This window comes from Capra hircus, chromosome 20 (genome assembly GCF_001704415.2).
Source record: "Capra hircus breed San Clemente chromosome 20, ASM170441v1, whole genome shotgun sequence".
NCBI lineage: Eukaryota > Metazoa > Chordata > Mammalia > Artiodactyla > Bovidae > Capra > Capra hircus.
In genome coordinates, this window is record NC_030827.1 from 1,641,451 (window position 1) to 1,669,136 (window position 27,686).

At 44.3% G+C, this 27,686-nt stretch overlaps 1 protein-coding gene across 1 annotated transcript in view; it reads left to right on the forward strand.

Moving 5' to 3' along the window:
* The window catches only part of DOCK2 (dedicator of cytokinesis 2), a 462,975-nt gene that overhangs the window by 26,100 nt on the left and 409,189 nt on the right, over nucleotides 1-27,686 (forward strand). Inside the window, exons 3-9 of the mRNA XM_018065716.1 lie at nucleotides 4,783-4,823; nucleotides 5,913-5,968; nucleotides 6,414-6,510; nucleotides 9,258-9,406; nucleotides 15,155-15,290; nucleotides 17,273-17,427; nucleotides 24,924-25,005. Coding sequence (XP_017921205.1) covers nucleotides 4,783-4,823; nucleotides 5,913-5,968; nucleotides 6,414-6,510; nucleotides 9,258-9,406; nucleotides 15,155-15,290; nucleotides 17,273-17,427; nucleotides 24,924-25,005 — 716 coding nt within the window. The remainder of the gene's footprint in view (nucleotides 1-4,782; nucleotides 4,824-5,912; nucleotides 5,969-6,413; nucleotides 6,511-9,257; nucleotides 9,407-15,154; nucleotides 15,291-17,272; nucleotides 17,428-24,923; nucleotides 25,006-27,686) is intronic.

Consider the following 27,686-nt stretch of genomic DNA (forward strand, 5'->3'; position numbering starts at 1 on the left):
CTAAAAGATGGGACCACGCTGTACATGCCATTCTGAGACTTGCTCTTCTCACTTAAAAATATTTCTTTCTAAGCTGGCACATGTGTCAGCGTGGCCTTGGTTCAGCTGCAAAGACCTCTGCATGAAGGGTTTGGAATCTCCCACTTGCAGAGTGAGGTGCGCCCAGAGCCATGCGGCAGTTTCTCTCAAAGCAGCTCTGCTAAGAGTGGTCCTGATCCATCTGGGTCCTTCGTTTTTAGGGTACGAAGGGGCATTATAAGCACTGAAGGTGGTATTTTCAAACGTGCCACTTTGCAGGCAGATGTTCCTTCGTTTGGGTCTGCTCTAGAGACAGGTCGGTGTTGAAAGGGGCTCTGTTTTCTGAAGTAAGGCTGTCCCATTGAGGGGAGTTTATAAGTTAAGTTTTCTTCCCTTTTGGTTGTGGGTGAGGCTAAAACATCAATAAACTTCCATTATGCTGAATTTGAAGAATGTGTCATTTACTTTGTTGTTATGGAAATAAGTTGAAATGTCACTGAAAACAAACAGTATTCAAAATCTGTAGGTTCTGGGAGTAAAACGGAAAAGATGCCTAAGTTTCTCTGATGGACAATGATGATGATGATGGATTTTTAAAAGACAAAATGGCATTTACTAATCTCTTAACACCATATGCAAGGCACTGTACAAACTGAATTTCTTATCTAATCTACGCCTATGAGACAGACACTATTATTGCTCACATTTTACAAATAAGAAAACTGAGGCTTAGAGAAATGCACTAACCTGTCAAAGATCACTCAGAAGTTGCAGATCTTCATTCAGATTCAAGCTTTCATTTCAGACCTCATGTTCTTAAGCACTGATGGATAGTAGCTTCTGTTATATTCTTCTTAATGTTAGTAGATATTTCCATCAAACTGGAATGTGAAATACACTGAGACACTCACTACGCAAATAAAGAAATGTTAACACTGTGTGTGTTCAGTTCATATGTGTTTTAAAGAAATAAATATTTTCGATCAGTTGAGATCCGCTGCTTACCCTCCCTGTTGCATTCTTATCCTTGTGTCTTCCTCAGGCAATGCTCCTCCTGAAATTGGCATGTTTTCTTCCAGTCTAAGATGCTGTACCTTTATCAGATGTGTTTGCCTCCATAATTCTGTTTTAAAAAACTAGTTTTGCAACTAACACTTACCACTCTGTGCAGTAGGTGTTATTTCCCTCATTTGACAGGTGAAAATAATAAAGTTTAAGTGACATGACCAAAGATCACGTTGCCGTCAGATGGCAGAGAGAGGACTGGATTTCTATTAAATAGGATGTGGGTTCTTTTTTGATGTGCTGGGATATTTTTAATCTTTCTTCCTTCTCCCCTTCCCCACACAACTCCTGGGTCACTGGAGAATTTAGGTACATTTCATTTTGTTATTTGGGCTTTGGGAAAGGAGGACAGTTGGATTTTATCATTTTCCATAAGAATGGTATAAAAAAAAAAAAGAAACTCCCTCTTCTCATCTTTCCCAGGATGTACTTTGTGAGTTTTCTATTTTTAAAAAGTTCTTGTCTCGTGGATAGGGTTAGGCAAAAAAGTCTTCCCTGTTACTTAACTGAAGGTGCATTAAGCCAGGGGATAAGGCCTGGGATATGGTCAGTGCTCTGTTACCCAGAGCCTGGTTTTGATCAGAGTGCCTGTCGTCATGGATTTTGCTATGCCTGTCAACTATTGCTGTCTGTCCTGTCGGGTCTCGGAGTACAGCCAGATATAGCTGCTGCTGCTGCTAAGTCACTTTAGTCGTGTCTGACTCTGTGCGACCCCATAGACGGCAGCCCACTAGGCTCCCCCGTCCCTGGGATTCTCCAGGCAAGAACACGGGGGTGGGTTGCCATTTCTTTCTCCAATGCATGAAAGTGAAAAGTGAAGGTGAAGTCGCTCAGTCATATCCGACTCTCAGCGACCCCATGGACTGCAGCCTACCAGGCTCCTCCGTCCATGGGATTTTCCAGGCAAGAGTACTGGAGTGGGCTGCCATTGCCTTCTCCCAGATATAGCTGACTGGTGACCAGATTTGGGAGCACACATCAGAGGTCACAGAGGTCACTGATTCTGCAGAGTTGGGAGTCTCAGAAAAAGTCCTAAGGACAGATCTGATGAAGCTGATGCTTCATCATGTAGCAAGTAGAGATGGTGCTAAGCCCGTTTCATCAAAAATCACTGGAGATTTATTTCTGAAGGCACCTAGGCCAGTGCTATGTTCAGAATAGAGCACAGTGTTTCTTGAACTTGAATCTCAGAGTCAGAATGTGGATGCTGAGGGTTAGCATCAATCACTTTCTTGCTCAGGAGTGAGTTGAAGTTCTGAGAATCAGGATTCCTACAAGGGGTGTCAAGTCACTGGTTATCAAGGGTGAGGGAGGGTGGTGTTGCTAGAAGAGGAAGTCCAGGGACCCTGAGGGTGGCCCAGTTGTGCAGAGGCAGATGTGAGCAGCTAGCAGTCCCTTGACCGTTTTCCCCGGGGAGTCTGGTAGCCTTGGCCAGCAAGGTGGATTCAGGTCACTGCAACCAAGAGACCGGTGACTGTGTGTGCATCTGAGAGAACGTTTTCTGTGCTTGTGCTCATCACATGGGGGGGCAATGTGGCGGAACCGCTTTGAGGGCTGGTTTTGGAGCCACACAGACTTGTCCTTGAACCCTGGCATGTGATTTGGCCCAGCATCTCCACTGATTTGAGTCTCAGTTTCTTCATCTGCAGAATGGGACTAATAACGCTTAACTCGCAGTGTGATATGAGAATTAAATGAGAGAAAGCACGCACAGCACGCAGTATACAGCTTTGTGTGCATTTAGCGATCAATACATGGTAGCTGTCGATAGTAATGCTACACAGAAGTTGGTTGAATGGGAAAAAACTGCCAATAAAGGAGGCTGTTCTAGTGTAGTACTATGGAGGGTCATCTCCAGAGTCGGATGCTTACCGTCAGCAAGTTCTTCATCTCTTTGTGCCTCTCTGCTTTCATTTGCAGAATTGAGGCAATAATAGTTCCTACTTTATAGAATCAATCTATAATGTGAAAAAACAAACCAGAAGGCTTCACCAGAATTCTTGGCACAAAGCAAGCACTATAGTTAATACAAGCACTAATTTTAACAGTTAATTATTACCAATAGTTATGGGGAAATGATTAGAGTGTAAAACTAGAATATGGTTCTTTATGAAGCAGAAAGTGTTCCACCACGGGGAGTACTTAGAGGGGATGTAGTTTTGGGGATTCAGATGCTGGGAGGGTGGTAGTATGAGGCCTCCACCATGCTGCTTCCTCCACTAGACGAGAAACACAGTATGATGGCTACTTACTAGCTGTGTGACTAGGCTAGTTGCTTTACTTCTCTGTGCCTCAGGTGGGCCACTGTTATGTAAAATAGGACAGTTGCATTTCCCACCTTACAGGGTTGTTGCGAAGATTAGAAGGCTTCATATATGAAGGATACTTAGAATGGTGTGTGTATGGCATGTGTGTATGTGTGTGTGTGCGTGCATGCGTGACACTCAGTTGCTTCAGTCATGTCCGGCTCTGTGCAACACAATGGACTGTAGCCTGCCAGGCTCCTCTGTCCCTGGAATTCTCTAGGCAAGAATGTTGGAGTGGGTTGTTGTGCCCTTCTCTAGGAGATCTTCTCGATCTAGGCTTCCAACCCATGTCTCCTGCTTTACAGGTGGATTCTTTACCACTGAGCCACTGGGAAAGCCCATTTAGAATGATAACTTCATTCCAGACCTGAGATTCTTTCTCTCCAACATCCGTTCCTTCCATTCTGTCTCCTTCCTCTACCTTTCTGTCTCTTAAAATAGGTACCACTTTGGGCCCCTGTTGCTTTAGAACTTTCTTTAGCTAGTTCATGACTATGAGGGGTGACTTTGCATTTTAAATGTTTGTTTTGGAGCTCACACTTATGTCTGTTGAGAACATATTTCGACAGCAATCTGTCAGCCCAGTAATGAGGATTTGCTAATGAGCCTCCCGGCAGACTCTTTTTATTTACAGAGATAACAAATGCCACTACTTGGCTGTGCTTGAATCATTTCAAAGGCAAGGAGACTCATTATAGTCATCAATACTTGCTATACCAAGGCTCATTTTGTCCAAGGACTGTGTATGTAATTTGGATTTCTGTTAATTGAATCATTCTTGATATTCCTTCAAAGGGAAGAATCTTTTAAAACTCCTGTCCTTTCACCCACCCCTGAACCTATCTGTTTTGTAATGACTAACTTCTGCAGATCACATGTTAGACACAATTTGCTGCTGTTAGAACTGCGGGCATTATTGTAGGATGTTTGCCAAACTCCTCAGACATTCTCAGCCTTTCTGTGTTCCTAAGGCAGAGGTTGAAAACATGCGTATGAACACAGGAAGGATGCAGGCAGGTGATGGAAAGAAGAGAGGGGCTGGGTAGAGGCTGGTGAGTTGGAGATGCCTCCTTTTGTCTGATGAAAGCAGCTGCCCCTCACCACTAGCCAACTGCAGCCACTGGGGAGCACTGGCCTCCTGTTGTTTTTTTTTTTAAAAGAAGGATTAAATTTGCATTTTTATGTGAAATCCCTGTATTTTTGGTCACTTTTTGGAGATGTTGGCAACTCATTCAATAGAGTGAGTTGCATCCTAGGGCTTTGATCTAGACCTAAGGTCCAAAACACTGTGCAGTTGCTTTGCTAGTGAAAAACAAAGAGCAACAACAGTAAAGCCCAGCAAGGGGCTTGTAAGAATAGATGAAAGACCTGTTTCTTTGTTTTCTCTTTGCAGATTGGTATAGGGGATACCTTGTAAAGCACAAGATGTTACAGGTGAGGACAATTTTGTTTTTATTTGGGGCAATATTGGGTGTCTATGCGTGACCCTGCCAGTCCCCCGGGCGATTACTTCCCGCTGTTGCGCCTCTGCAAACTGATTTCACTCCTCTCTCCTTGGGTCCAGTGTTTTCTCTGCTGTACCTTGATCCGTTCCCCCTTCACTCCTTTAAGGCCAGCTTCCAGAGCTCTCTTCTCCCTGAAAATTTTCCTAATATGCCAGCCATATATGATGTCTCCAGTCCCACTGAATCGTGTGTTTCTTATTTGAAATTTATCTTCTACTGTCTTTCTTTAGCTGGCTTGGGGCATTCGTCCTTTCCTCACCTATGTTTCCAGTGTGACTCAGGAGGGACAGGTCCAGTCTCAGCCCTCAGGGAGTTCCTCTGCCCTAGCCCCACACCGCACCACCATCTCCGTGGGAGATGCACGTGCTTTGCTCATTTCCTGACATCTCACGGTACCCAGTACAGTTACCTCGTGTCCCCAGTGTACACATTGGCTAAACTGATGAAGGAATGTCCAAGTAATTGCTCAACTTCTCTTGTCAATTGAGCCAAGCTTATGGAGAAAGGAAATAATAGATGCTCCTTCCTTCCTCCCTGACATACTGTATTAGAAGGCATGATCCCTGTCTGCTCTCTAGAGAACAATCAAATAAATCCAGAAAGAAAGCGATCTCAAATCAAAGCAGCCCACCCCTTCTCTGACAGTACAGGGTGGCTGCTTTCCCAAAATTGGGCAGGAGAGGGGAAAGGCAGAGAACCTTTCTCCCTTAGAGTGAACATCTCAAGCGCTCCTGCCTTGCCCATCTGATAGTGTGAATGATCGCAGTGAGGTTAGAGCATTCTTTGGAATCTAGGGCTATTGTGGGATCCTGAACAACTGCTGAAGAAGGGGAGAGGAATTAGGCCTAAATGAGTGAATTTAACACCCACCACTTGTTCTGTGCAACTGAAATTATTCCTGTGAAGTTGGAGGTTTTTACCAGTTAGTAGCTTTTAAAAAAATCATGAAGACCTGGGGTCAGTTTTTTCTGTAGGGACAAGTCATTCAATCTCATCTTATCTTATCTCATCCCCACAGGGCATTTTTCCAAAATCCTTTATCTACATCAAAGAAGTGACAGTGGAGAAAAAAAGGTATTTTCGTCTTTCCCCAGACTGGCTCATGGGTGCCTGCATCCTGTCTGCTTTGAAAACCTGACTTGGCAGATGTGAAGGCTCTGTCTTCTTCGTGCCTGTGTTTGTCTCCAATGCAAATTGATTCGTGTTCGCATCTGATTCTGAGGGGGTATTAGTACATTTGGAGAATCAAACTTTTCACTGGCAGCTGCCTTTGAACTGAATTAAAGTAGATTAATCCTGAATAATGAGCTTGAAGGGCCCACCTCAGTGCTGGAGGACAGAGAAAAAGGAAGCCCCTTGCATTTGCATAATGTAATTGGTGCGGCTATTAGAAGTGGTTTAGCCTCCTGCCAGCAAGGCCCCCTCTCAGCAGCTGCAGCTTAATGCAAATTTGCCAGCATTTTATCTTGTTAGCACCTGGGTCTCAATTTCACACCGTTTTCTCTCCCACCTTAAATAGAAACATTGAGAACATTATTCCTGCAGAAATTCCTCTGGCACAAGAAGTGACGACAACACTTTGGGAATGGGGCAGCATCTGGAAACAGCTCTACGTGGTGAGACTCGAAACCCTGCTCAACCCTGGGGTGGAAGCTGCTTACAGTTTGTGGCTTGGTTCAGATTTGGAATGTAGCCTTGATATAGTATAACAAGCAGTATGAAGTCATCAAAGCCCAGAGAAGTTAGGTGACTTTCAGAGCCACACAGTGAGTTAGTGACAGAGTCACAGTAAATGGGCATCTGCAGTGATCCTTCTTTTTTTTTTTAAACTAATGAAAATCTTATCAAACTTGAATGTGCTTAAGTGTCACCTTGAATGCTATTGAAAGTAAAGCTTCCTTCAGCGGGGCTCTGCATTTTAATAAAATGCAGGGATTTTGATTTGGTGGTCTGCTGATAACACCTTGAAAAATACTGTTCTCATTTATGAGTTAACTAATGACTATTGTCATCAGATCTATGAGAGAATTTGACCCTGGAAAAATTAAGAGCGTATTTTGCATGGTTTTCCCTGTATTGAAGTAAATCTAATTTTAAATCCTCCTTTGATGCTTCTAAAACTCCTAATGAGAGTGGATAGCTAAGAAAACCGTTAAACTGAGAGTTAGTGTCCACCAAGGCTTCGTGCATATTCGTCACAGCATCCTGTACGCGTGCTGGTGCTCTGTGCTGTGTGTATGCTCACCTTTTATGGGCGTGAATGTTACTCCTATGTGGCTGTTTCATAGTGTATGGTAACGGGCACTTTCAGTTACCTTCTATAGGTTTCCCAAAAGTTGTCAGTAAAGTTTATGGGGCAGACAGCAGATTTAAGGCTAAAGTGATGTATTATTTATCTCCACCATGCCTTTGACACATGCACCATGGAAGCTTGACATTTTCTTTAAGAAATCTTTGCATGGCAAGTTCATCATGCCCTTTACCCTACTAAAGTGACTCTTACACTTCCACGATTCTTGCCGTATCCGCATACTGCTCATTAAGTATTTAGTTAATAGCTGAATTGTCTTCCTTTTCAGTAAATTTAAATGACTTACACAAGGACTTTTACAACATGCTGTCTCGTTCCAGCAATTCTCCAACTCTCCTACACCAGCCGGATGCCCTATAAGACCATTCCCTTTCGTTCTGGCACTGGCCACACAGGTGTGAAGGCTCAATTCTGTGCGACTGAGTTCCTTTGCCCTCACTTCAGTTGCCAGGTCCTCGGGCTACTTGCATTTCTGTCCGAAGTGAAGTCGCTGAGTCGTGTCCGACTTTGCGACCCCGTGGACTGTAGCCCGCCAGGCTCCTCCCTCTATGGGATTCTCCAAGCAAGAATACTGGAGTGGGTTGCCATTTCCTTCCCCAGGGTATCTTCCCGACCCAGGGATTGAACCCTGGTCTCCCGCACTGCAGGCAGACGCTTTAACCTCTGTGCCCAAATTGGTGCAAATTTGGAGACTCCCATGACACTCACTCCAACCTAGCCTCAGGTTCCATGAGTCCTGGAAAAACTCATGAAACTCAGGAAAGTACTACTCTTCCATATATATACACATGCGTATATACAGCAGTGGGTTAGTTGTTATGTCATGTCCAGCTTTTTGCAATCTCATGGACTGTAGCCTGCCAGACTCCTCTGTCCATGGGGTTCTCCAGGCAAGAATACTGGAGTAAGTAGCCATTCCCTTCACCAGGGGAATCTTCCTGACCCAAGGATTGAACTCGGGTCTCCTGTATTGCAGACAGATTCTTTACTGGCTGAGCCAACAAGGAAGCCGTTTGTATACGCACATATATAGAGAGACTATATATATATAGTCCTGTGTATTAATCAAGTAAATACAGGGAAAACAGAACAGTGTTATTAAGTGTTTCCTATGGTACCTGTTCAGAGAAGGCAATGGCACCCCACTCCAGTACTCTTGCCTGGAAAATCCCATGGATGGAGGAGCCTGGTGGGCTGCAGTCCATGGGGTCGCTAAGAGTCGAACACAACTGAGCGACTTCACTTTCACTTTTCAGTTTCATGCATTGGAGAAGGAAATGGCAACCCGCTCCAGTATTCTTGCCTGGAGAATCTCAGGGACGGGGGAGCCTGGCGGGCTGCCGTCTGTGGGGTCGCACAGAGTCAGACATGACTGAAGCGACTTAGCAGCAGCAGCAGCATGGTACCTGTTAAAAGCTCTGAGCCCAAGAATTTCTCTCTCCTTTCACTGAAAAAAATGAATTAACAAGTGTGAGAGAGGGGTTCAAGACATATTGCTAAGAAACTGCAGCTTTCTCATCCCCTAAATAGACAGATAGGAGGAGAGTAGAGGAGAATCACCATTTGAATCCCTAATATGCGACCTTGTGTCTTTGTAACACCAAGAACCATCCTATGTCCCATGGGCTATGTACATGCCACGCTTGGGGGAACACTGCCCTAGAAATAGGCCTGTTCTAACAGAGAGGGGCCCTGGTTCTTCGCCTTAAAGGGCCTGGCCTCTGAGGCCTGTATTGCAGCAGATGTTCATGGCATTCCTGCTCAACATGTATCTTTTTGGATAAGAGTCAGAAATAACCCTTTCTTTTTTTGAAAACAGGAAAGTGATTAGGATTGCTACTTTTGCTTTTGAGAGACCCCTGTGGCCCCAGGGAAGGAAACATGTCAATGACAAAGACCACCACCCAATCCCTTCACAGCCGGGCGGGGCCAGGCAGGCACTCAGGCCATGGTGCATGAACATGCATGCTCGGCTTTGGCTCAGTTTGCCAAAGAGATGCTCCAGATCTTGGGTGCAGGTGACTGTGGATTGCTTCCTATTTTTTCTCCTAGGCCAGCAAGAAGGAGCGTTTTCTCCAGGTGCAGTCCATGATGTATGACTTGATGGAGTGGCGGTCCCAGCTCCTCTCAGGAACTTTGCCCAAGGACGAGCTAAAGGAACTGAAGCAGAAAGTCACATCCAAAATTGACTATGGCAACAAGTAACCTCTCTTTCCTCCAAAAAAGAGGCTTTTTTCCCCCACCTCCACCCCCCTTCTTTCCTCTCACCCTCTGAGAAACTAGGTTTCACTTTTAGTGATGAGTTTGCCACTTTCTATTTGGGAGAAGCTGCTACCAACGGGCCCATGCTTGTGTGCCTTTGTAATCACCCCGTGGGACGCGGGGAAACACAAGTGGAGACGGGCTTGCTTATGCAGTGGTTATTAGTAGGCTAGAGATTTAGGACACTCAGTTAACCTACTTCCGAGGAGCTGGGGAGTACAGTCATGCTGGTTTCTTTTTGGCTTAGTTGTCGTTTTATTCCTGCATTTACAACCACCCCCGCTTCAATCCCAATGGGAGACTTTACGTCCCTTCCCCCATCCTGAATTATCTAAGCCATTGGTAACGCACAGTTACCAATGCACAGTTACAAAAGCATTTCCTCAAAGTGGGAGAAGCAGAAATTGGTTAGTCTGAATGCTGTGAAGTTGAGAAGGTCTTATAAGTTTTTTGATGCAGATCAATGCACTAATAATGGTAGTGGTTATAACTACCCCCTAATCCAAGCTCATTGTGCACCAGTCTTAAGCTAAGGGTTTCACATTCATTGTCTTATTTAATTCTTATAACAACTCTACGAGGTAGGCAGTTTTAGTATCCTCCTTTTTTTAAATGAAGAAGCTGAGGCACTTAAAGAAGTTAAGGTACACGCCCAAAATCATAGTTAGTAAAAGGCAGAACCAGAATTTAGACCCAGGCAGTTTGTCTCCAGAGTCTCTGGACCTCACCGTTATACTACTTGCATAGCATTTGAGAATTGTAAAGGCTTCCCCTCCCTCCTGGTTAAGTGAATGCTCTCCAGATATCCTCCCTATTTCTTTAGTTTCTGTTCTTCAAAAGCAAACACGTATTGAGCACTTATAAGTGTTAGTTGCTCAGTAATATCTGAATCTTTGCGACCCCATGAACTGTAGCCCACCAGGGTCCTCTGTCCATGGAATTCTCCAGGCAAGAACATGAAGTGGGTTGCATTCGCTTCTCCAGGGGATCTTCCTGATCCAGGGATCAAACCTGGGGCTCCTGCCTTGTGGGCACACTCTTTACCGTCTGAGCCAGCAGGGAAGCCCGTTGAGCACCTGTACTTGGCCTGATTCCCTGCTAGGTTTTCTGAGGCCACAGAAATAAAAGTTCCCAGACACTAAGAGTACGGCAGTCTAGTTAAGAGTGAGCAACAAGCAAAGTATTGGTATGTATTGTGGTAACTTTGATGGCTTAGGCGGCAAGAGTCTTCCTAATTCAGTTTGGAGAAGGAAGTCAAGGAAGCCTTCTTCCTAAAGGAGGTAACCAGGCCTAAGTTTTGAAAGATAAAGAAGCATTAGGTAGGCTTTAAATAAAGGGAGGGTGGGAGTGCATGGGAGAACACAGCACGTTCAGAAGACTGCAGAGTGGGCCTGAAGACTGGACCATAGGGCCTGAGGAGGAAGCAGAAGGAGTCTATTCAGTGGAAATAAAAGATGTTCTTTTCCTAGCAGTCAGATTTCCTTACCTTTGTCACATGCACTAGGAAGATGATCCAAAGATAGTCAATGGGCTTACAGCTGCTTCCCATCCCAGGAGCAGTCCCTTTGCTGGCTGCCTTGCTGGCAGCTGGCAAGTGAGCCCACACCTGCTCACCATGCTCGCCGTCCCAAAGTGACAGGAGGGGTTCGCTCTGCAGCTGTCGCCGCCACTGGGACAGTGTCATCTTTAGCTGAGCGTGGTCACAGCTGGGATGTCGGAATGGAGTGAGTTTTGCTGCTTTGTAACGACGGCATCTGTGACCTTTGGATGCTTCCTCATGGGGGCTTCTGACAAGGATGGAAAGAAATGGTCACCACTCTCAGGAAGCCGTTCTTGATTTCCCCCACCCCATCCCTGCTGGGTTAGGCACTTCTGTGGGCCCTTGCACCCTGAAGAGTAACTACCTCCTTAGTGGCCTGTCTTCAGGGCTGTGCTGAGAGCTCCTCTAAGGCAGATCCATTTAGATATGCTGGGCCGAGGGTGTGCACTCAGCAGGTGAATGGTGGTGAAGGGAGAGACAAGGTCCTCCCTTGATCAGCTTCCCTCTGAAGAATCCCCGGACCAGCACTGTGCTTTCTGTTTCAGTCAGTTGTCTTTGGGGAAGTGAGAGACACCCTCGGAGGCCGAGGCCCTGAGCTGCGAGGCCCTTTGCTTTTTGCTTCGCTTCCCTGACAACTTCAGCCGGAAGAGAGAGAGAGAGATATGGGCACTTTAAATGAATGCAGATCTGGTGTCTCAGGGGCTTGCAGCTCTGAAATGGGATGGATACCTTTCTGAAAGCCAAAAGGCCATATTTCTGGTCCAAGTGTCAGGAATAGCACGAGCACCATAAGCTCAGGCTGTGAGTCAGGGGAGCAGGACTCTGAATCTTGGAGGACAGATCAGCCTGTTTCTGCCCTCAGAGATTCTGTTCCTTCATTCAGCCATCAGACTTCTATTGAACACCTTATAGGCACTCAGGACAAGTATTTACAAAATACAGCCTCTCTCTGCAGCAGCAACAAAAGGCAAGCAAAGGGAACTAACTGTAAATTTCCGAGTGCCTACTATCTGCCAGGTACACTTTAGAGTACTTTTCATGTCTTAACCTAAGAGCCAAGTCTTATGACCCCTCTATGAGGCAGGTACTGTTATTATTTCTATTAGATGAGGAAACGGAGACTCACAGGTTGATTAGGTCATTTTGACCAGGAGGCACTGGAATTTGAACCAGGTGACTTGGCTCCAGAATTCCAGCACTTAACCTCTGTCTTCGACTGCCTCCTGGAGGACCCTAGCGGTTAGTAAGAGGAAGTAAACAGACGCTTGAGTAGGAAGTCATGCATTTCCTGAGAAGAGGAAGAGAAGTAACAGGATGGAGGGGGCAGGGCAGGAGGGTGACACCTGCTCTGCATCAAACAAGACTGGCAGGAATTATTAGGGGAAGAGTTCAGAGAGAGAGAGAGAGAGAGAGAGGGAGAGAGAGAGGGAGAGAGAGAGGGAGAGAGGGAGGGAGAAGCTTAGAGGAGCTGAGAGATGAGCATGACTGTGGCTGGAACCTCAGGGTCTGAGTGCCAGGTAGAAAAAATTCAGATTTGTCCAGAGAATGATGGGGAGCTACAGAAAAAGCCATTTCTCTTTGCTTCACCTTAAAATAATATTCATTTTTTGAAAAACGCATACAGTAAGGGTTTCCTCCCCTACCCTTTTCTGTCCTGGGTTCATTTGACTTTCTGGAGCAGAAGAGAGCTGCGGGGCTTACCTCCTAAGGAAAAACTGTCAAAATGCTCTGTTCTCCAAAGTGAATGGTCTGACGTCCCAACAGAAAGCAGCCTCTCCTGACCCTGGTTCAATCCTGCCCGTTGATGACTAAAGCTTCCAGGTTTCAGATGAAACTGATAATGGACAAGCTCTTTGGTATCTAAGGAATGAGGAATCCTCAAATGAATCCTTCAAATCCCAAGACAGCTGGACCCGGGAGAATTTTGTTTTAGTCATACATTTTTAGAGCCAAATCCACTACATTTTGAAGAGAAAGGAGCTAGAGAGATCTTGGCATTGAATTATGTGTCGGCTGTAGCCCATCTTCTCCCAGGTCTTGAGAGCCTCTGCTCAGCATCAGCCGAATGCATTTATTCCCCTTTAGCATCGCCCGTTCAGCAGCACGGCTGTGCAATATTATGAGTCACATCTAGTTGGAAGTTGATTTCCTAATGAATGTGGACAAATGGGTGAGCTTTGGCTCCCTCCTGTTTGCATTTGGATGAGAGGAGAGATGTGCCTTTCAATCCAGTTCTCAAATACGAGGTGAAAATGCTGCCATTCCCAATCTGGTACTCGATAGTGAGTCCTAAGCAGGACCACTGCTGTTGCTCTCAGAGTCTCCATCAGCCCACCTCCCCCTCCTTTCTATGTATGGACAACGGAGTGCCTCCAAGTCAACATCAAGTGCAAAGGCAGCTTTAAGTGAGGACCTCTGCACACATAAACCCCGTCCCCCAACCCAGTACTGCTTCTAAGAGCCTGTTAACTAGAACGTATACCATAAAGGTGCATTTTTGAGCCATTCTTTTTTGTCAATTCTACAAAATTGGATGTATTTTAAAGATACAGTTTTGTAAATATTTAATGTTCTGCTAATTTGATTTTGAATTGTAGGTGTCACGTGTTCTGTTTTTGGGTTTTTATGTTTTATTATACTTTGTTAAAAAGGAGAAATTGTACATTTTAGAATTTTTTATGAGTAAAGTTAATGCTGCTGCTGCTAAGTCGCTTCAGTCGTGTCCAACTCTGTGCAGCGCTATAGACAGCAGCCCACCAGGCTCCCCCATCCCTGGGATTCTCCAGGCAAGAGTACTAGAGGGGGTTGCACTGAAAATGAAGAGTGTGGACAGATATGCCACATTACTCTTTACTAGCTATGTGACATGAAGAAATTATACTCAGTCTTTTCTTCATCTGTAAACGGAGGTATTAATAGTACCTCCCTCATAGGGAGGCCTTAGTATTAAAGCTAAAGGCCTTGCGATGCATGAGCAGTTTAATGTGCAGCTCATCGCAACTGCTGTGTGAGCATTTTGCTGTTATTAGTGTTGTTAATGCCAATCAGAATGGCAGCTGCGGTTCAAACAAGTCAGTACCAAACGGGAAAATCTCGTGACCCTGAAGTCACAGAGTTAAAGAGCAAGCCATGGACAACAAAGATATATCTGAGATTCCCACCCCCAACAATTATTTTCAAAATATTATTAATGGTACATGAGTACCTTCCCTGCATTATGCATCATATATCATACTGCATTCTGTTCTATTATGTAAGCATTAAACACATAGAGATAAGGCAGAATTCTCCCGTGACCCCTCCATGCCTGCTAGTCCCAGGGCCCTGCCTCTCCTCAGATACACGTGTTGGTAGTGTCGGTACGCGTGTCCATACCTTTCTCTCTGAACATGCACCCACGTAACATACCTGCCTTGCTTTGTCTTTTTTCACTGAAAACACTCTGTATGCATCTTTTCAAGCTTGATTTTTCCCCACTAATATATATCATTAAGCATATCAAAACTAGGGACTTCTCTGGTGGCCCAGTGGCTAAGACTCCGCACTCCCAAGGTAGGGATCCCAGATTCAATTCCTGTTCAGGGAACTGGATCCCACATGTTGCAACTAATGCTGAAACTAAAAAATCAAAACAAATATCCCACATACCAAAATGGAAATCATAGATCCCGTGTGCTAAGACCTGGGTCAGCCAAATAAAGAAAGAAAGAAACATCAAAAGTGTGTCATATTTTTAAAGCACTACTACATGGAATTTCATTACGAATTCCATTACAGATTATTTAGCCATTTTCTCTCTTGACAGACATTTTAGTGTTAACTTGATAACTAAGTTAATTTTAGTATTTTTTAATACTTTGCTGATGCACACACATCCTTGTTCAAGTGTGGTTGTTTCTCTAGGTTCAGTATCACAGGAAATATGCATTAAATTTTTTTTAATACACACTGCTACAGTACCTCCCAGAAAGGCCGAGCTATATCACTGTGCCTCCCATCCGCGTGCAAGGCTATGTGTGTAGAGCTGTTCTGAGGGAGCCTATGACTCTCAGAAATCATGTGAACTTTATGGTAGAAACTTCTCACCATTGTTCTGTAGGCTTCTGTCTCCTTTGATTTATCCTCATCTCACATTCTTGCTTTTCAGAATCCTTGAGCTTGATCTGATTGTCAGAGATGAAGATGGAAATATCTTGGACCCTGATAATACCAGCATCATCAGCTTGTTCCATGCACATGAAGAAGCAACTGATAAAATCACAGAGCGTATTAAAGAAGAGATGGTGAGCTTTGTGAAACAGACTTTGTTTGGCCAAAGGAAGCAGGCTTTAACACACCATAAGCTTAAAATAATCTAATTAACCAGACTGTATATTATTCAAAGGGACATCTGTCCTATGACCTGAGATGATCAGTAACAACATGCATTTTGCTGTGTATACTCAGATCATGATTCATTCTACAGACAGCCCGTGAGAAGTTTAATGCCAGGATTTTCTATTCCAGAGAGGAAAAAAGAAATGTAAAAAAAAACGTAATTGAGTAAATAATTCCAGATGGGGATGAATTTCTAAAAGGCAATCAATTAGGGTTATGTGAAACAGAGTGAATCAGGAGCTATTTTAAAAGGCACCATCAGGAAAGACCTCTCCCAGGGGGGACATCTGAGATGACAGTTGTATAATGTGAAGGCAACAGGCCTAGGAAGATTTGGGGATAAGATGGTCAATGCAGCGGGGCGGGGCGGGGGGGTCGGCATGTGCAAAGGCCCTGAGGTAGGACTGAGCGCTGAATGTCCAAGGAGTAGAAAGGCCAGTATGGATGGGGCCTAAAGAGCAGTGAAAGAGTTTAGGCAATACTTTGGAGAGGCAGGTAGCAGGAGTTGGCTCTCATAGGACCTAAGAGTCACGGGAAAGAATGAGATGTCATTCCAGCTGTGGAAGATGTTATTCCAACTGGGGTAGGAAGCCAACAAAAGATCCAAGGAAACATAATCTTTACAAGGTTAACCTAATCTGATTTGTATTTTTTAAAGTATTTTACCACTGTGCATTATTTAAAAACAATTTTATTTTTAGCTTTGCTGAGATCTAATTTTTATACAATAAAATTAATTCATTTAAAATTGCAATCTAATGAATCTTATTAATATATAGTGTTGGGCAAACTCTACCGCATTCAAGGTATAGAACAGTTCCAACATCTTAAAAGTTTCTTTGAGTTTCTTTGCAGTTCAACCCCAAGTCTATACTGTCTTTTCTAGAATTTAATATGAAAGGAATCATATGGTTTTGGTGTTTGACTTCTTTTATTCAGCATGATGTTTTTAGTTTAATGTTGTTGTGTGTATTAGTGTTTTTTCCTTTTCATTGCTCAGTTACTATACCATTGACCAAGGGTATATATCATTATATCAATTGTTAAATATATGGGTTGCTTCTAATTCAGGGCTATTATAGCTAACAACGCTATGAACATTTACATACAAAGTTTTGTGTGGGCAAATGTTTTTGTTCTTTTTGGGTAATAATTGTTGGACTGTATGATAAGAGTATGTTCAAGTTCTTAAGGTACTGCCATAGTATTTCCCAAAAGGGCTTCACAGTCTTGTGTTCCCATCAGCAACAGATGAGTGCCAGCTTCTCTGCATTCTTTACACTTGATATTGTCAGTCTTTTAACTTTAGCCAGTCTAGTGGTTGTGTAGGGGTACCTCATTGCTGTTTTGAATGTCCCTGAATGATTAGTAATTTTCATGTGCTTACTGGCCTTTACCATTTGTATCTTTCTTTGTGAAGTGTTTGTTCAAGTACCTTGCCCATTTTCATTGGGTTGGTTTTCTTAACATTGAGTTGTAAGAATTCTTTGTATATTACAGATGTGAATTTTTTATCAGATGTACGTTTTGCAAATATATTTTCTCCCAGTGCTTACTTGGGAGAAATGTATCTTTCAATGAGGAAAATATTTAGTTTTGATAAAGTCTGTGTAAGCATTTTTTCCTGTTATGTAGTTTGTGCTTTTTATGACACTAAATTTTATAAGGAAGGCTAGATTGTTTGCGATATTGCCCAAGATCAAGATCAAGAGAGTCAGAGTGACTTGACTCAGAGAAAAGATGCTTTTGGTAGAAGGCCTGAACATAATGTTGAAATCTTTAGGCTCAAAACCTACATATTTCTCAATATCCTGGGCCACCTTTCCATTGTCCTAAGTGGTGCAGGGCTAATTTTCTCTTTTCGTCTCTTTTCCCTTCCACCTCTCAGTCAAAAGATCAGCCTGATTATGGAATGTATTCCCGGATTTCCTCATCCCCTACCCATAGCCTCTATGTCTTCGTGAGAAACTTTGTGTGCAGAATTGGGGAAGATGCTGAGCTCTTCATGTCTCTCTATGACCCCAACAAGCAAATGGTCATAAGGTAAGTATGTTCTGTATTGCCTGACTTCTCTGCATTTGGGAGGTGGAGGTTGGCAGAGCTCCGAGCATCTTTTCCTTCACCCATTACTTGTGGAGAAATTCCCACCCAGTAGAAAAACAGCCTAACTGAGAATGTGGACATAACTTCTTTTAGGGTGTGGGAGTCAGGTGGAAATATTACTTACCATGGCATTTTTTTCCAAAAGTAGAGTTATAGTTACATAGTAGGGTTTTAAATTTTTTTGAAAACATATTATATGTGTATTTTTGTTTCTAATTGAAGTATAATTGCTTTACACTGCTGTGTTAGCTCCTGCTGTATCAGCAAATATATTGTGTATCAGCTATATGTGTACATGTACCCCTCCCTCCCACCTGTCCCACCCATCCCACCTCTCTAGACCATCACAGAGCACTGAGCTAAGCTCCCTGCGCTAGACAACAGCTTCCCACTAGCCATCTGTCTCACACATGCTAGTGTATGTATGTCAGTGGTGCCATCTCAGTATGTCCCACCCTTTCCTTCCCCTGCTGTGTCCATTCTCTGCATCTGCTTCTCTATTCCTGCTCCACAAACAAGTTCATCAGTACCCTTTTTCTAGATTCCATATATACGTGTTGTTGTTCTTCAACGCCGTCATGTCTGACTCTTTGTGACCCCAGAACTCAGCACCCAGGCTTCCCTCTCCTTCTCCCAGAGTTTGCTCAAGCTCATGTACATTGAGTAGGTGATGCCATCTAACCGTCTCATCTTCTGTTATCCCCTTCTCCTCCTGCCTTCAATCTTTCCCAGCATCAGGGTCTTTTCCAGTGAGTCAGCTCTTCACATCAGGTGACCAAAATATTGGAGCTTCAGCTTCCCCATCAGCCCTTCCAATGAATATTCAGGATTGGTTTCCTTTAGGATGGACTGGTTTGATCTCCTGGTTGCTCAAGGGACTCTCAGGAGTCTTCTCTAGCACCAGAGTTCGAAAGCATAAGTTCTTCAGCTCTCAGTCCACCTCTCACATCTGTACATAGCTACTGGAAAAATCATAACTTTGACTGTAAGGACAGTTGTCAACAAAGTAATGTCTCTGGTTTTAATACCCTATCTAAGTTTGTCATAGCTGTTGTTCCAAGGAACAAGCGTCTTTTAATTTCAGGGCTACAGGCACTGTCCACAGTGATTTTGGAGCCCGAGAAAATACTATCTGCCATTGTTTCCCCATCTATTTGTCATGAAGAGATGGGACTGGATACCATGATCTTAGTGTTTTGAATGTTGAGTTTTAAGTCAGCTTTTTCACTCTCCTCTTTCACCTTCATCAAGAGGCTCTTTAGTTCCTCTTCCCTTTTTGCCATGAGGGTGGTATCATCTGCATATTTGAGGCTGTTGATATTTTTCCTGGCAGTATTGATTCCAGCTAGTGATTCATCCAGCTTGGCATTTTGTGCAATGTACTCTGCATATAAGTTAAATAAGCAGAGTGACAGTATACAGCTTTGATGGACTCCTTTTCCAATTTGAACCAGTCTGCCTGTTACTATACAATATTTGTTTTTCTGTTTCTGACTGACTTCATTCTGTATGACAGACTCTAGGTTTATCCACATCACACAATAGGGTTTTGTAAGCAATTTTTGATTAATGGAAAACAACGGAAATAACAAGATTTAAACAGATAGCACTAGATAGAATAAAAAAAAATCTTTAAAAAAGAGAGTTAAGAAATGAATGGTGAAAATGCTGTGTCCCCAATGGCAGTGACAGGCTGGGGGTGTGGGCTCTGTAATCTAGGATCTAGGCAGGTTCACACTGTGCCCCCACCATTTACTGCTTCTTAGCCTCGGGCAAGTTGTTAATCTTTCTTAAGCCAGAGCGTCCCATTTGCGAAATGTGCGCATCAACCTCACAGGGTCACAGGTTTCTAATACGAGAAAGCGCATGAAGCACAGGGCCTATCATATGGTGCTCCCAGAGGCAGGGTTGTTATTGTAATCACCTTGATTAATTGTTCTTGGAGAAGGTAAGGGAACTGCCGAGCACCTCATTTCGAGGAAGGCAAAACAGGGTTGGGAATCTCCTGAGAAAAGACTTTGATGTATCTCTGGCCACCACGGCCAGCCTTGGCCTCTGTTTATGGCTCAGTCCATCCTTCCTCTCAGCTGACCACTGCCTGTCCCCTCCAGTGGGGCTGTGAGCCAACACCGGGTCCCTATTTGAGATCGCAGTTGGTGCAGTAGATCGCAGCAGGAGCACGAGCCTTCTACTGCGACTGAGAAGGTGAAATCTTCCTACCTTGATTGTGTTGATGAAATTGCTAAGTCATGTCTGACTCTTTGTGACCCCATGAGCTATACCCTGCCAGGCTCCTCTGTCCATAGCATTTCCCAGGCAGGAATACTTAAGTGCATTGCCATTTCCTTCTCCAGGGGATCTTCCCTGTGTCTTCTGCTTGGAAGGGGGATTCTTTACCACCGAGCCACCTGGGAAGCCCCATACAATTCCTAGTAACTTTACAGAATTCATTTTAGAATATAATGGCCCTCCTGGAGACATTTATGAAACTTAGATTGACTATCTAAGAAGATTAAACTGAGGTCTGTATACGATCCCATATAATCCTCATTACTCCATGTGATTTGGGTGAGACATTGAGGCTCAGAGAGGTCAAATGACTTGCTCAAGATCACATCTATTTATAAAATGGCAGAGGTAAGATTTCTACCCAGGTCCATCTGACTCCAAAGATAAGCTAGTTTCCGATTTAGTCTGTCACCAAGGAAAGAGTTGTATCAAATATCCTCAGTGGGTCTCACCAGGGTCTTAGCACCGTATGCTGCTGTTGCTGCTGCTAAGTCACTTCAGTCGTGTCCGACTCTGTGCAACCCCAGAGACGGCAGCCCACCAGGCTCCCCCGTCTGTGGGTTTCTCCAGGCAAGAACACTGGAGTGGGTTGCCATTTCCTTCTCCAATGCGTGAAAGTGAAAAGTGAAAGTGAAGTTGCTCAGTCGTGTCCAACTCATAGTGACCCCATGGACTGCAGCCCACCAGGCTCCTCCGTCCATGGGATTTTCCAGGCAAGAGTACTGGAGTGGGGTGCCATTGCCTTCTCTGTAGCACTGTTTGGTGGAAAACTATTTTTTATAGCAAACTTAAAACCCTAATTTAAAGGATCAGTACAGCTCCTCTGGCTAGGCCTCAGCAGACACTGAGCAAGTGTTCCTGCTTCCTTAGCACCCACCGTGAGATGCTGGCCATGTCATAGGCTCCTTGCTATTCCCTGCCAGCTGCTCCCGAGACACCTGTGACAAAGATCATAAAGTGCTCCTTGCCTCTCAAAAACACAAGGATTCCTCATAGCCGAATTGACAAGGGTGCCTGGCCTGCTGGCTCATCGCAGTGATGGATGGCCTGAACCAGCTCTGGGGAGGGAAGCAATGGATCAGTGCGATGGCAGCTCTGTCCCCTCATGTGCTGCATCGAATGATGTGCTCGATGGGGCATGGCTGAGTGATGCCTCTGAGAGCGCTGGCGACGCAGAGGAGCCCTTAGGAGAGGGAGGGGTGAGGAGCAGGGACACGAGGGGGTAGAGCCCATCCTCTACCAAAGAATGAAGGAGAAAAAGAGCAGAAAACAAAGAAAGAAGAGAGCAGGCCCAATACAGGGAAGGGGCTGGGGAACTGGGAAGCACTCCCCGTGTCAGTCTTGAAGCTGGGTAGCTGTTATTTCCCTGAGAAACCAATTTTCCCCACTCCTGCCTGCCCTAGCCAGGAGGTGCCTACAGTGAGCCTCAGGCAAGTTAGTGCATCAGCAGTGTGGCCCAGAGGTGCGCTGGGGAGAATTTGGCTGGGACAACCTTTCCCTTGTGGCTCAGCTGGTAAAGAATCTGCCTGCAATGCAGGAAACCTGGTTTTGATCCCTGGTTTGGGAAGATCCCCTGGAGAAGGGAAAGGCTATCCACTCAGTATTCTGGCCTGGAGAATTCCAGGGACTATGTCCATGGGGTCGCAAAGAGTTGGACATGACCGAGCGACTTTCACTTTCACTGTCAACCTTTCAATATTGAGATGAAAGGTGGGCCGATTCCAGGGGATGTCTGCAGAGATTTGGTTTGGGAAACTTAAGGTAAGTTTCTGTAGGACAAAAAGCAAGCAGCTCAGGCATCAGGACAGGGGCAAAACTAATTTCCAAAAGAAGCTCAAGAAAGGGTTGGAATGGTTCTCCCCCTTCCCCTGAGGAGGGTGTCTTATGGAAGAGGTCTTACCTGTCTTAATGCCAGGTAGACCTTCAGATTAACTACCCAGATCTCCCTGGGCAAAGATGGAAGGGGCCAGCTCAGCCTTCTAGATTGCTTTTCTTATTTATGATTCTATTTCCCTTAGAATAAAATTTCTGGTTCCTGGTGTTTAGACCTGGCCAGTTAGTTCTCTACTGGGGATGCTACATATGGTGAAGTGAAGTGAAGTGAAAGTCACTCAGTCATGTCCGACTCTTTGTGATCCCATGGACTAAACAGTCCATGGAATTCTCCAGGCCAGAATACTGGAATAGGTAGCCTTTCCCTTCTCTAGGGGATCTTCCCAACCCAGGGATCGAACCCAGGTCTCCCGCATTGCAGGAGGATTCTTTACCAGCTGAGCCACAAGGGAAGTCCAAGAATACTGGAGTGGGTAACCTATCCCTTCTCCAGCAGATCTTCCCAGGAATTGAACTGGGGTCTCCTGCATTCTTTACCAACTGAGCTATCAGGGAAACCCCTTATAATTAAAGCTTCTGAGAAATACCCAGGTATTTCACTATGGTGGTCCAGAAATAACCAGTGGGAAATAATGAAAACATATTTTTTGTATATGGAGTCTCGGAGGCTTCTTGGTTATTTAGAAGAAATTCCACTTAAATTTTTAGATCTTACTAAAAAAATGTTCCCTTAAGTTGATTACATTTTAACCATTGGCTAATCTGATGCTGTGTTCTTTTTGTTATATGTCCTATTTCCCCAATGAACTTTGCTCAGATTATTATTAGTCTTCTAGAGGTAAAATGAGAGAAAAGAACAGAACATCAGAGAGAACAAACTTTTCAAAAGAGAAGGTGATTTGCTTTAAGTTTGCTGAATTCTCTTATTATGTCTTTTGGGCTAACTTGGTTTTGAGTTTTGTTTATATCCCAATTCAAGATAATGGGCATTTATTTAGAACCAATGGTATGCTCCTGGATGGCATGAAAAGCTGAATGAATCAACTCAGCAAATTATACTAATCTTCTCCTAAGTTAAAGAAGTACTAGAAAAATGGTATAGGTGATCGGATTTGCAAAGCAGAAATAGAGACAGACACAGAGAACAAAAGTATGGATACCAGGGTAAATGGAGGGGTGGGAGAGATTGGGAGATTGGGATTGACGTATATATACTATTGATACTGTGTATAAAATAGATAACGAATGAGAACCTGTTGTATAGCACAGGGAACTCTAATCAATAATCAACACTTAATGCGCTGTGGCAACCTGAATGGGAAGGAAATCCCAAAGGGAGGAGAAATATGCATACATGTAGCTGACTGATTTTTCTGTATAGTAGAAACTAGGGCAACATTGTAAAGCAAACATACTCCAATAAAAATAAATTTAAAAAAAAGCAGTGCTGGATTTCCTGACCTTGCTGATGCAGCTAGACTGACCAGCATGAGCCAGGCAGAGCTGTGTATACAGTGTACTGCTGCTCAAGCTATGAGCTGATAGATGATCAGATGCCAGAGCTGTGGGACTGCTCTTCAAACACACTGTCAGTGAGTTCTCCCCATCATAAGAATCAAGCCAAAATCTTTAAGTCCTATATGGCCTACATGGTCTGGCCTATCTTGCTAGTTTTCCTCTTAAAACTTTTCCCTTGGATCTGCTTTTTAGACGTATAAGCTCCATCCTATCCCAGGGCCTTTGCACACATTGTTGCTTTGCCTGAACCATTTCTTTTTCCCACTCTCTTTGCCTCGCCAACTTTATTTACATGTCATATCCTCAGCAAACACTCCCCTAACTACCCAGACTAGGGCTGGTTCTTCTGATGTACATCCTCACAACATCCTGAATGTTTTCTTTATAGCATGATTGCATATATATATATATATATATATATATATATAGTTGTCATGACTGCATGTAAATCATTACTTAAGTGTATATTAGATACTGGCTAAGGCCCTCTGTAGCCCATCACAGTGTGACATTCATTCAGGGAAATGGTCCTACGTCCAGTGGGTTCAATGGATTACTTAAAATCATTCAAATCTTTACTCAAGTCTTGAAAAGGGAATAGGGTGGGAAGGGCAAATACATTCTGTTTTGGGGGGCTGTGCTGTATGGTTTGTGGGATCTTAGTTCCCCAACCAGGGATTAAACCCAGGCCCTCAACAGTGAGAGCATGGAGTGCTAACCACTAGACTGCCAGGGAATTTTAATATATTCTTAACATATGCTTTTTGTTTGTTTTTTAATGATTTTTTCTTTTTTATTATTACTGTTGACATAATTCACATAACAGAAACTTTGCCACTTTTTAACATACAATTCAGTTTTAGTATATTTTTAATTCTGTCAACCATCCCTAATACCTACTGTTAGAGCATTTCCATCACCTCAGTGGTAAGACCTGTACCCATTAGCAGTCACTCCCAAATCCCTTGTTCTTAACCCCACTGACAGCCACTAATCAACTTTCTGTCTCAATGGACCTGCCTAGTCTGGACATTTAATATAAATGGAATCATATAATATATGGCCTTTTGTGTCTGTCTGCTTTCACTTAAAATAATATGTTAGAAATTCATCCGTATTATAGTAATTGTCAATCAGTACTATACTCCCTTTTATGGCTTAGTGAGGGTCTGTTGAATGGATATACCACATTTTTTTAATCCATTCATCAGCTGATGGACATTTAGGTTGTTTCCACTTTTTGGCTATTATGAATAACTCTGTTATGAACACCCATGTATAAGTTTTTATATGAATATATGTCTTTATTTCTCCTAGGTAGATACCTAGGAGTAGAATTGCTGGGTCACATGACAACTCTGTGTTTAACTTTTTAAGGACCTGCCACAGTGGCTGCCACATATATTCTTAATGTCCAATGAAACACGTAAAAGTCCTTTCCCTTGAGAGAAAAGGATCCATTCCCTCTGCCAGTCTTTATCTACAGAGAAAACTGCTGCTCTTCAGAAACATTAGGCAGCTGGGTTAGCATTTGCTTGCCGGATAGGAGAGGGAAAGAGGTTGTGAACACACATATACTAGTAATTCCATGGCCCAGCTGGTCTCACATCTGCCTCTCTGATGGGTGGGCTGTGATCTCCTGGAGGGAGGGACAGACAGGGGGAGTCTGTCTCAGACGCTCCGGTGTCCCCAGCAAGCAGCATAGTGTCGGGCCCACAGCAGAGGCTCAGTGGGTATCTTGACTGGATGACTGTTGAGACCCCTGACGGTAACGGCTGCCACTCCTCTTCCCACAGTGAGAACTACCTGGTGCGATGGGGCAGCAGGGGCTTCCCGAAGGAGATCGAGATGCTCAATAACCTGAAGGTGGTCTTCACGGTAGGTGTGTGCAGTCCTCTGGGTGCCGCATCCCACACTCACCAGCCCAGAGTCTTGGAGACGGGGCTGGTGAGTGGTCAGGAAGAAGCGTGGCCTTGGTGCAGAGCTGGTTCTGGGGTCCCTCGGGAAGATGGGCCTCCTCCGGGCTCCCTCTTCCCCACTCCCTGTCTCTCTCACCTGTGTGCACACAGTGGGGGGCACTGTGTGAACAGGCAGGCGCCTCTTCCAGCAATAATGTTTAGGGGAGCTAGATACGGCCGATTCAGACCAACTCACAGTTAGCGTGAGCTCCTGTCTTTGGTTCAGACCCTCTAACAAACCTTTACTAAATACTTGATTTTAATAAGGGCCTTTCTAGAACATTGACTGCCTTGGTAAACTGGATATTCTGAACATAATTAAGTCATAGATGACTAAGGAGCTTACGAAGTTCCCTGGGATCATCCTTCTAAATACCAATACTCACCAGGCAACACATAAGTAGAAATGTTGAAATCAGTTGTTATTTGGATGATTTATCTTGAGAGTGACCTGGCCTTTTAGTTCTAGAAGGGAGAAATACTGGAAAGAAGGAGATAAGGGTTATCATTTTTTGCAGAAACCCGCTCTTGCCCTATTTCCACCAAGGTGTGTTCAGAGTATGATCTTAAAGTATCCAAGAATATTGGTGTTTCCTGCGAGTGTCTTTGGGGAGAAGAGCATCTATGAGAGCTTTCACTGTGTGGCATGTGGGAAAGGGAGATTACGGAGGAGGAGCTGGGGAGAGGTGTGGGCATCGATCAAACCCGCGGGTTTGGTCCAGGAGTGACCAACATGCTGGATTAACCTACCTTGCTCCACAATAATTCTCCAGTTACAGCCCATTAAGTTCTATGTCTTATGTTGTGTTGCAATTAGATTGGAGCACAGCTGATTTATTTTGTTTGTTAGTTCCTGAAAAATGGGCCAGAGGCCTGGAATAAGATCATAGATCCTAATTGCTTAGACAAAAGTTTTCTTGGCATATATAAATGTGCCTCAGTGCTCTTTATCTATTATTAGTTAGAAGGAGGGGCCTATTTATTTTCTTGATAAATAGGAGAATCTCATGGAGCTTCCTGATTAAACCAGGAGACAGATGTTTCACAAGAAGGAGAGAGACAGGGAATCAATCAGTGGTTCATTTTGCAGAGAACCAATTCATGATGTAAACATGCAGGAAAGGGCGTTGGTAAGTTTGTGTCACTCAGTAATAATGAGACTATGATCCTGCCTTAGTGGGATTCTGCTGGTGCCTCTACCTCTTCTTCCCACAGCAGATGAACTTGAGAACCTTGGTTGACTGGCTTAACTGCTGATACTTCCCTCTCTTGAAATGATGGGAGTCTTCATTTCAGGGCAGGAAAGGTCATGGCGCTCTAGCTTCTTCTATTGATTCAAGTGCTGCTAGTGAGCACCTGCAGTTTGTAAGCTCTGAGCTGGGTGCTGAGGATATGGCAGCAGGCGAACTGGTGGCTCCTGGCTCAGGGTGTGATGGGGAGGTTCAGAAAGTGATTCAATAAGTAAATAAACAAGAGAGATGTCAGGAGGCCATCCATGCAATGCAGATAATTAAAGCTGGCTGATGTGATGGCGTTTGACTGGGATTTATGTCCGGTTGGAAATTGAGATGATGTTTAAGTTAGGGATGAGATATGACTCGGCAGGCATGTGCCTTGGTGGCCTCATTTCTCTTGTCTCTGCATGTCAGCTCTTCCTAGTTTCTTCTTTGGGGGTAGAGCCCGAGGAACTGGCACATGGGGTGGGCAAGTGCTGGATTTCCCTTCCATCTGCTTCATGAGCGTTCACCCTCTGGTTCTGTAAGAGGAAAGGACCCTATACACAAGGTTCCCCAGATGTTCCCCAGCTGAGGGGTTGCTGCTAACACACGCAGGACAAGACTGAATGGTAATATGAGCACTAGTGTGTTAGTTGCTCAGTTGTATCTGACTGTCTGCAACCCCATGGACTGTGACCCGCCAGGCTCCTCTGTCCATGGGATGCTCCAGGCGAGAATACCACAGTGGGTAGCCACTCCCTTCTCCAGGGGATCTTCCCAACCCAGGGACTGAACCGAGGTCTCCTGCACTGCAGGCGGATTCTTTACTGTCTGAACCACCAGGGAGGCCCTGAAGGAGCAAGAATGAATGACTGAATCAGGTAGCGTGTGTTTCATGGTTTCTTGTCCTGCCTCAGTTTCCCCAAATGTCTGAGATTTGTGAGGCCAAAGTAAGAGTGATTGGCAGAGGTTGAAGAGGTTAAAGCCTGCTTCTGAACTTGCTTGCTTTTATATATCCTCCAGGGAATGACTTGTGTTCAAGCATTTTTACTTGTTCTTATAGCAGTAAGATTCCTTAATACCAAGGGTCTCCGATGAGACAGATCTTAAAGATCTGATTCTTTTTTTGAGCAAGTGAAATTTTTTCTCATGGAAAAGGGGTAAAAAGGGAGCTTACCTAGGAGACTGACATGATTATCTAGTGTATTAATTTTCTAGGGCTGCTGTTACAAAGTACCACAGGTGGGGTGGCTTCAGTCAGTTTGTTCAGTCGGTCAGTCATGGCCAACTCTTTGAGACCCCATGGACTGCAGCATGCCAGGCTTCTCTGTCCATCCCTGAGTTTACTCAAACTCATGTACATTGAGTCGATGATACCATCCAA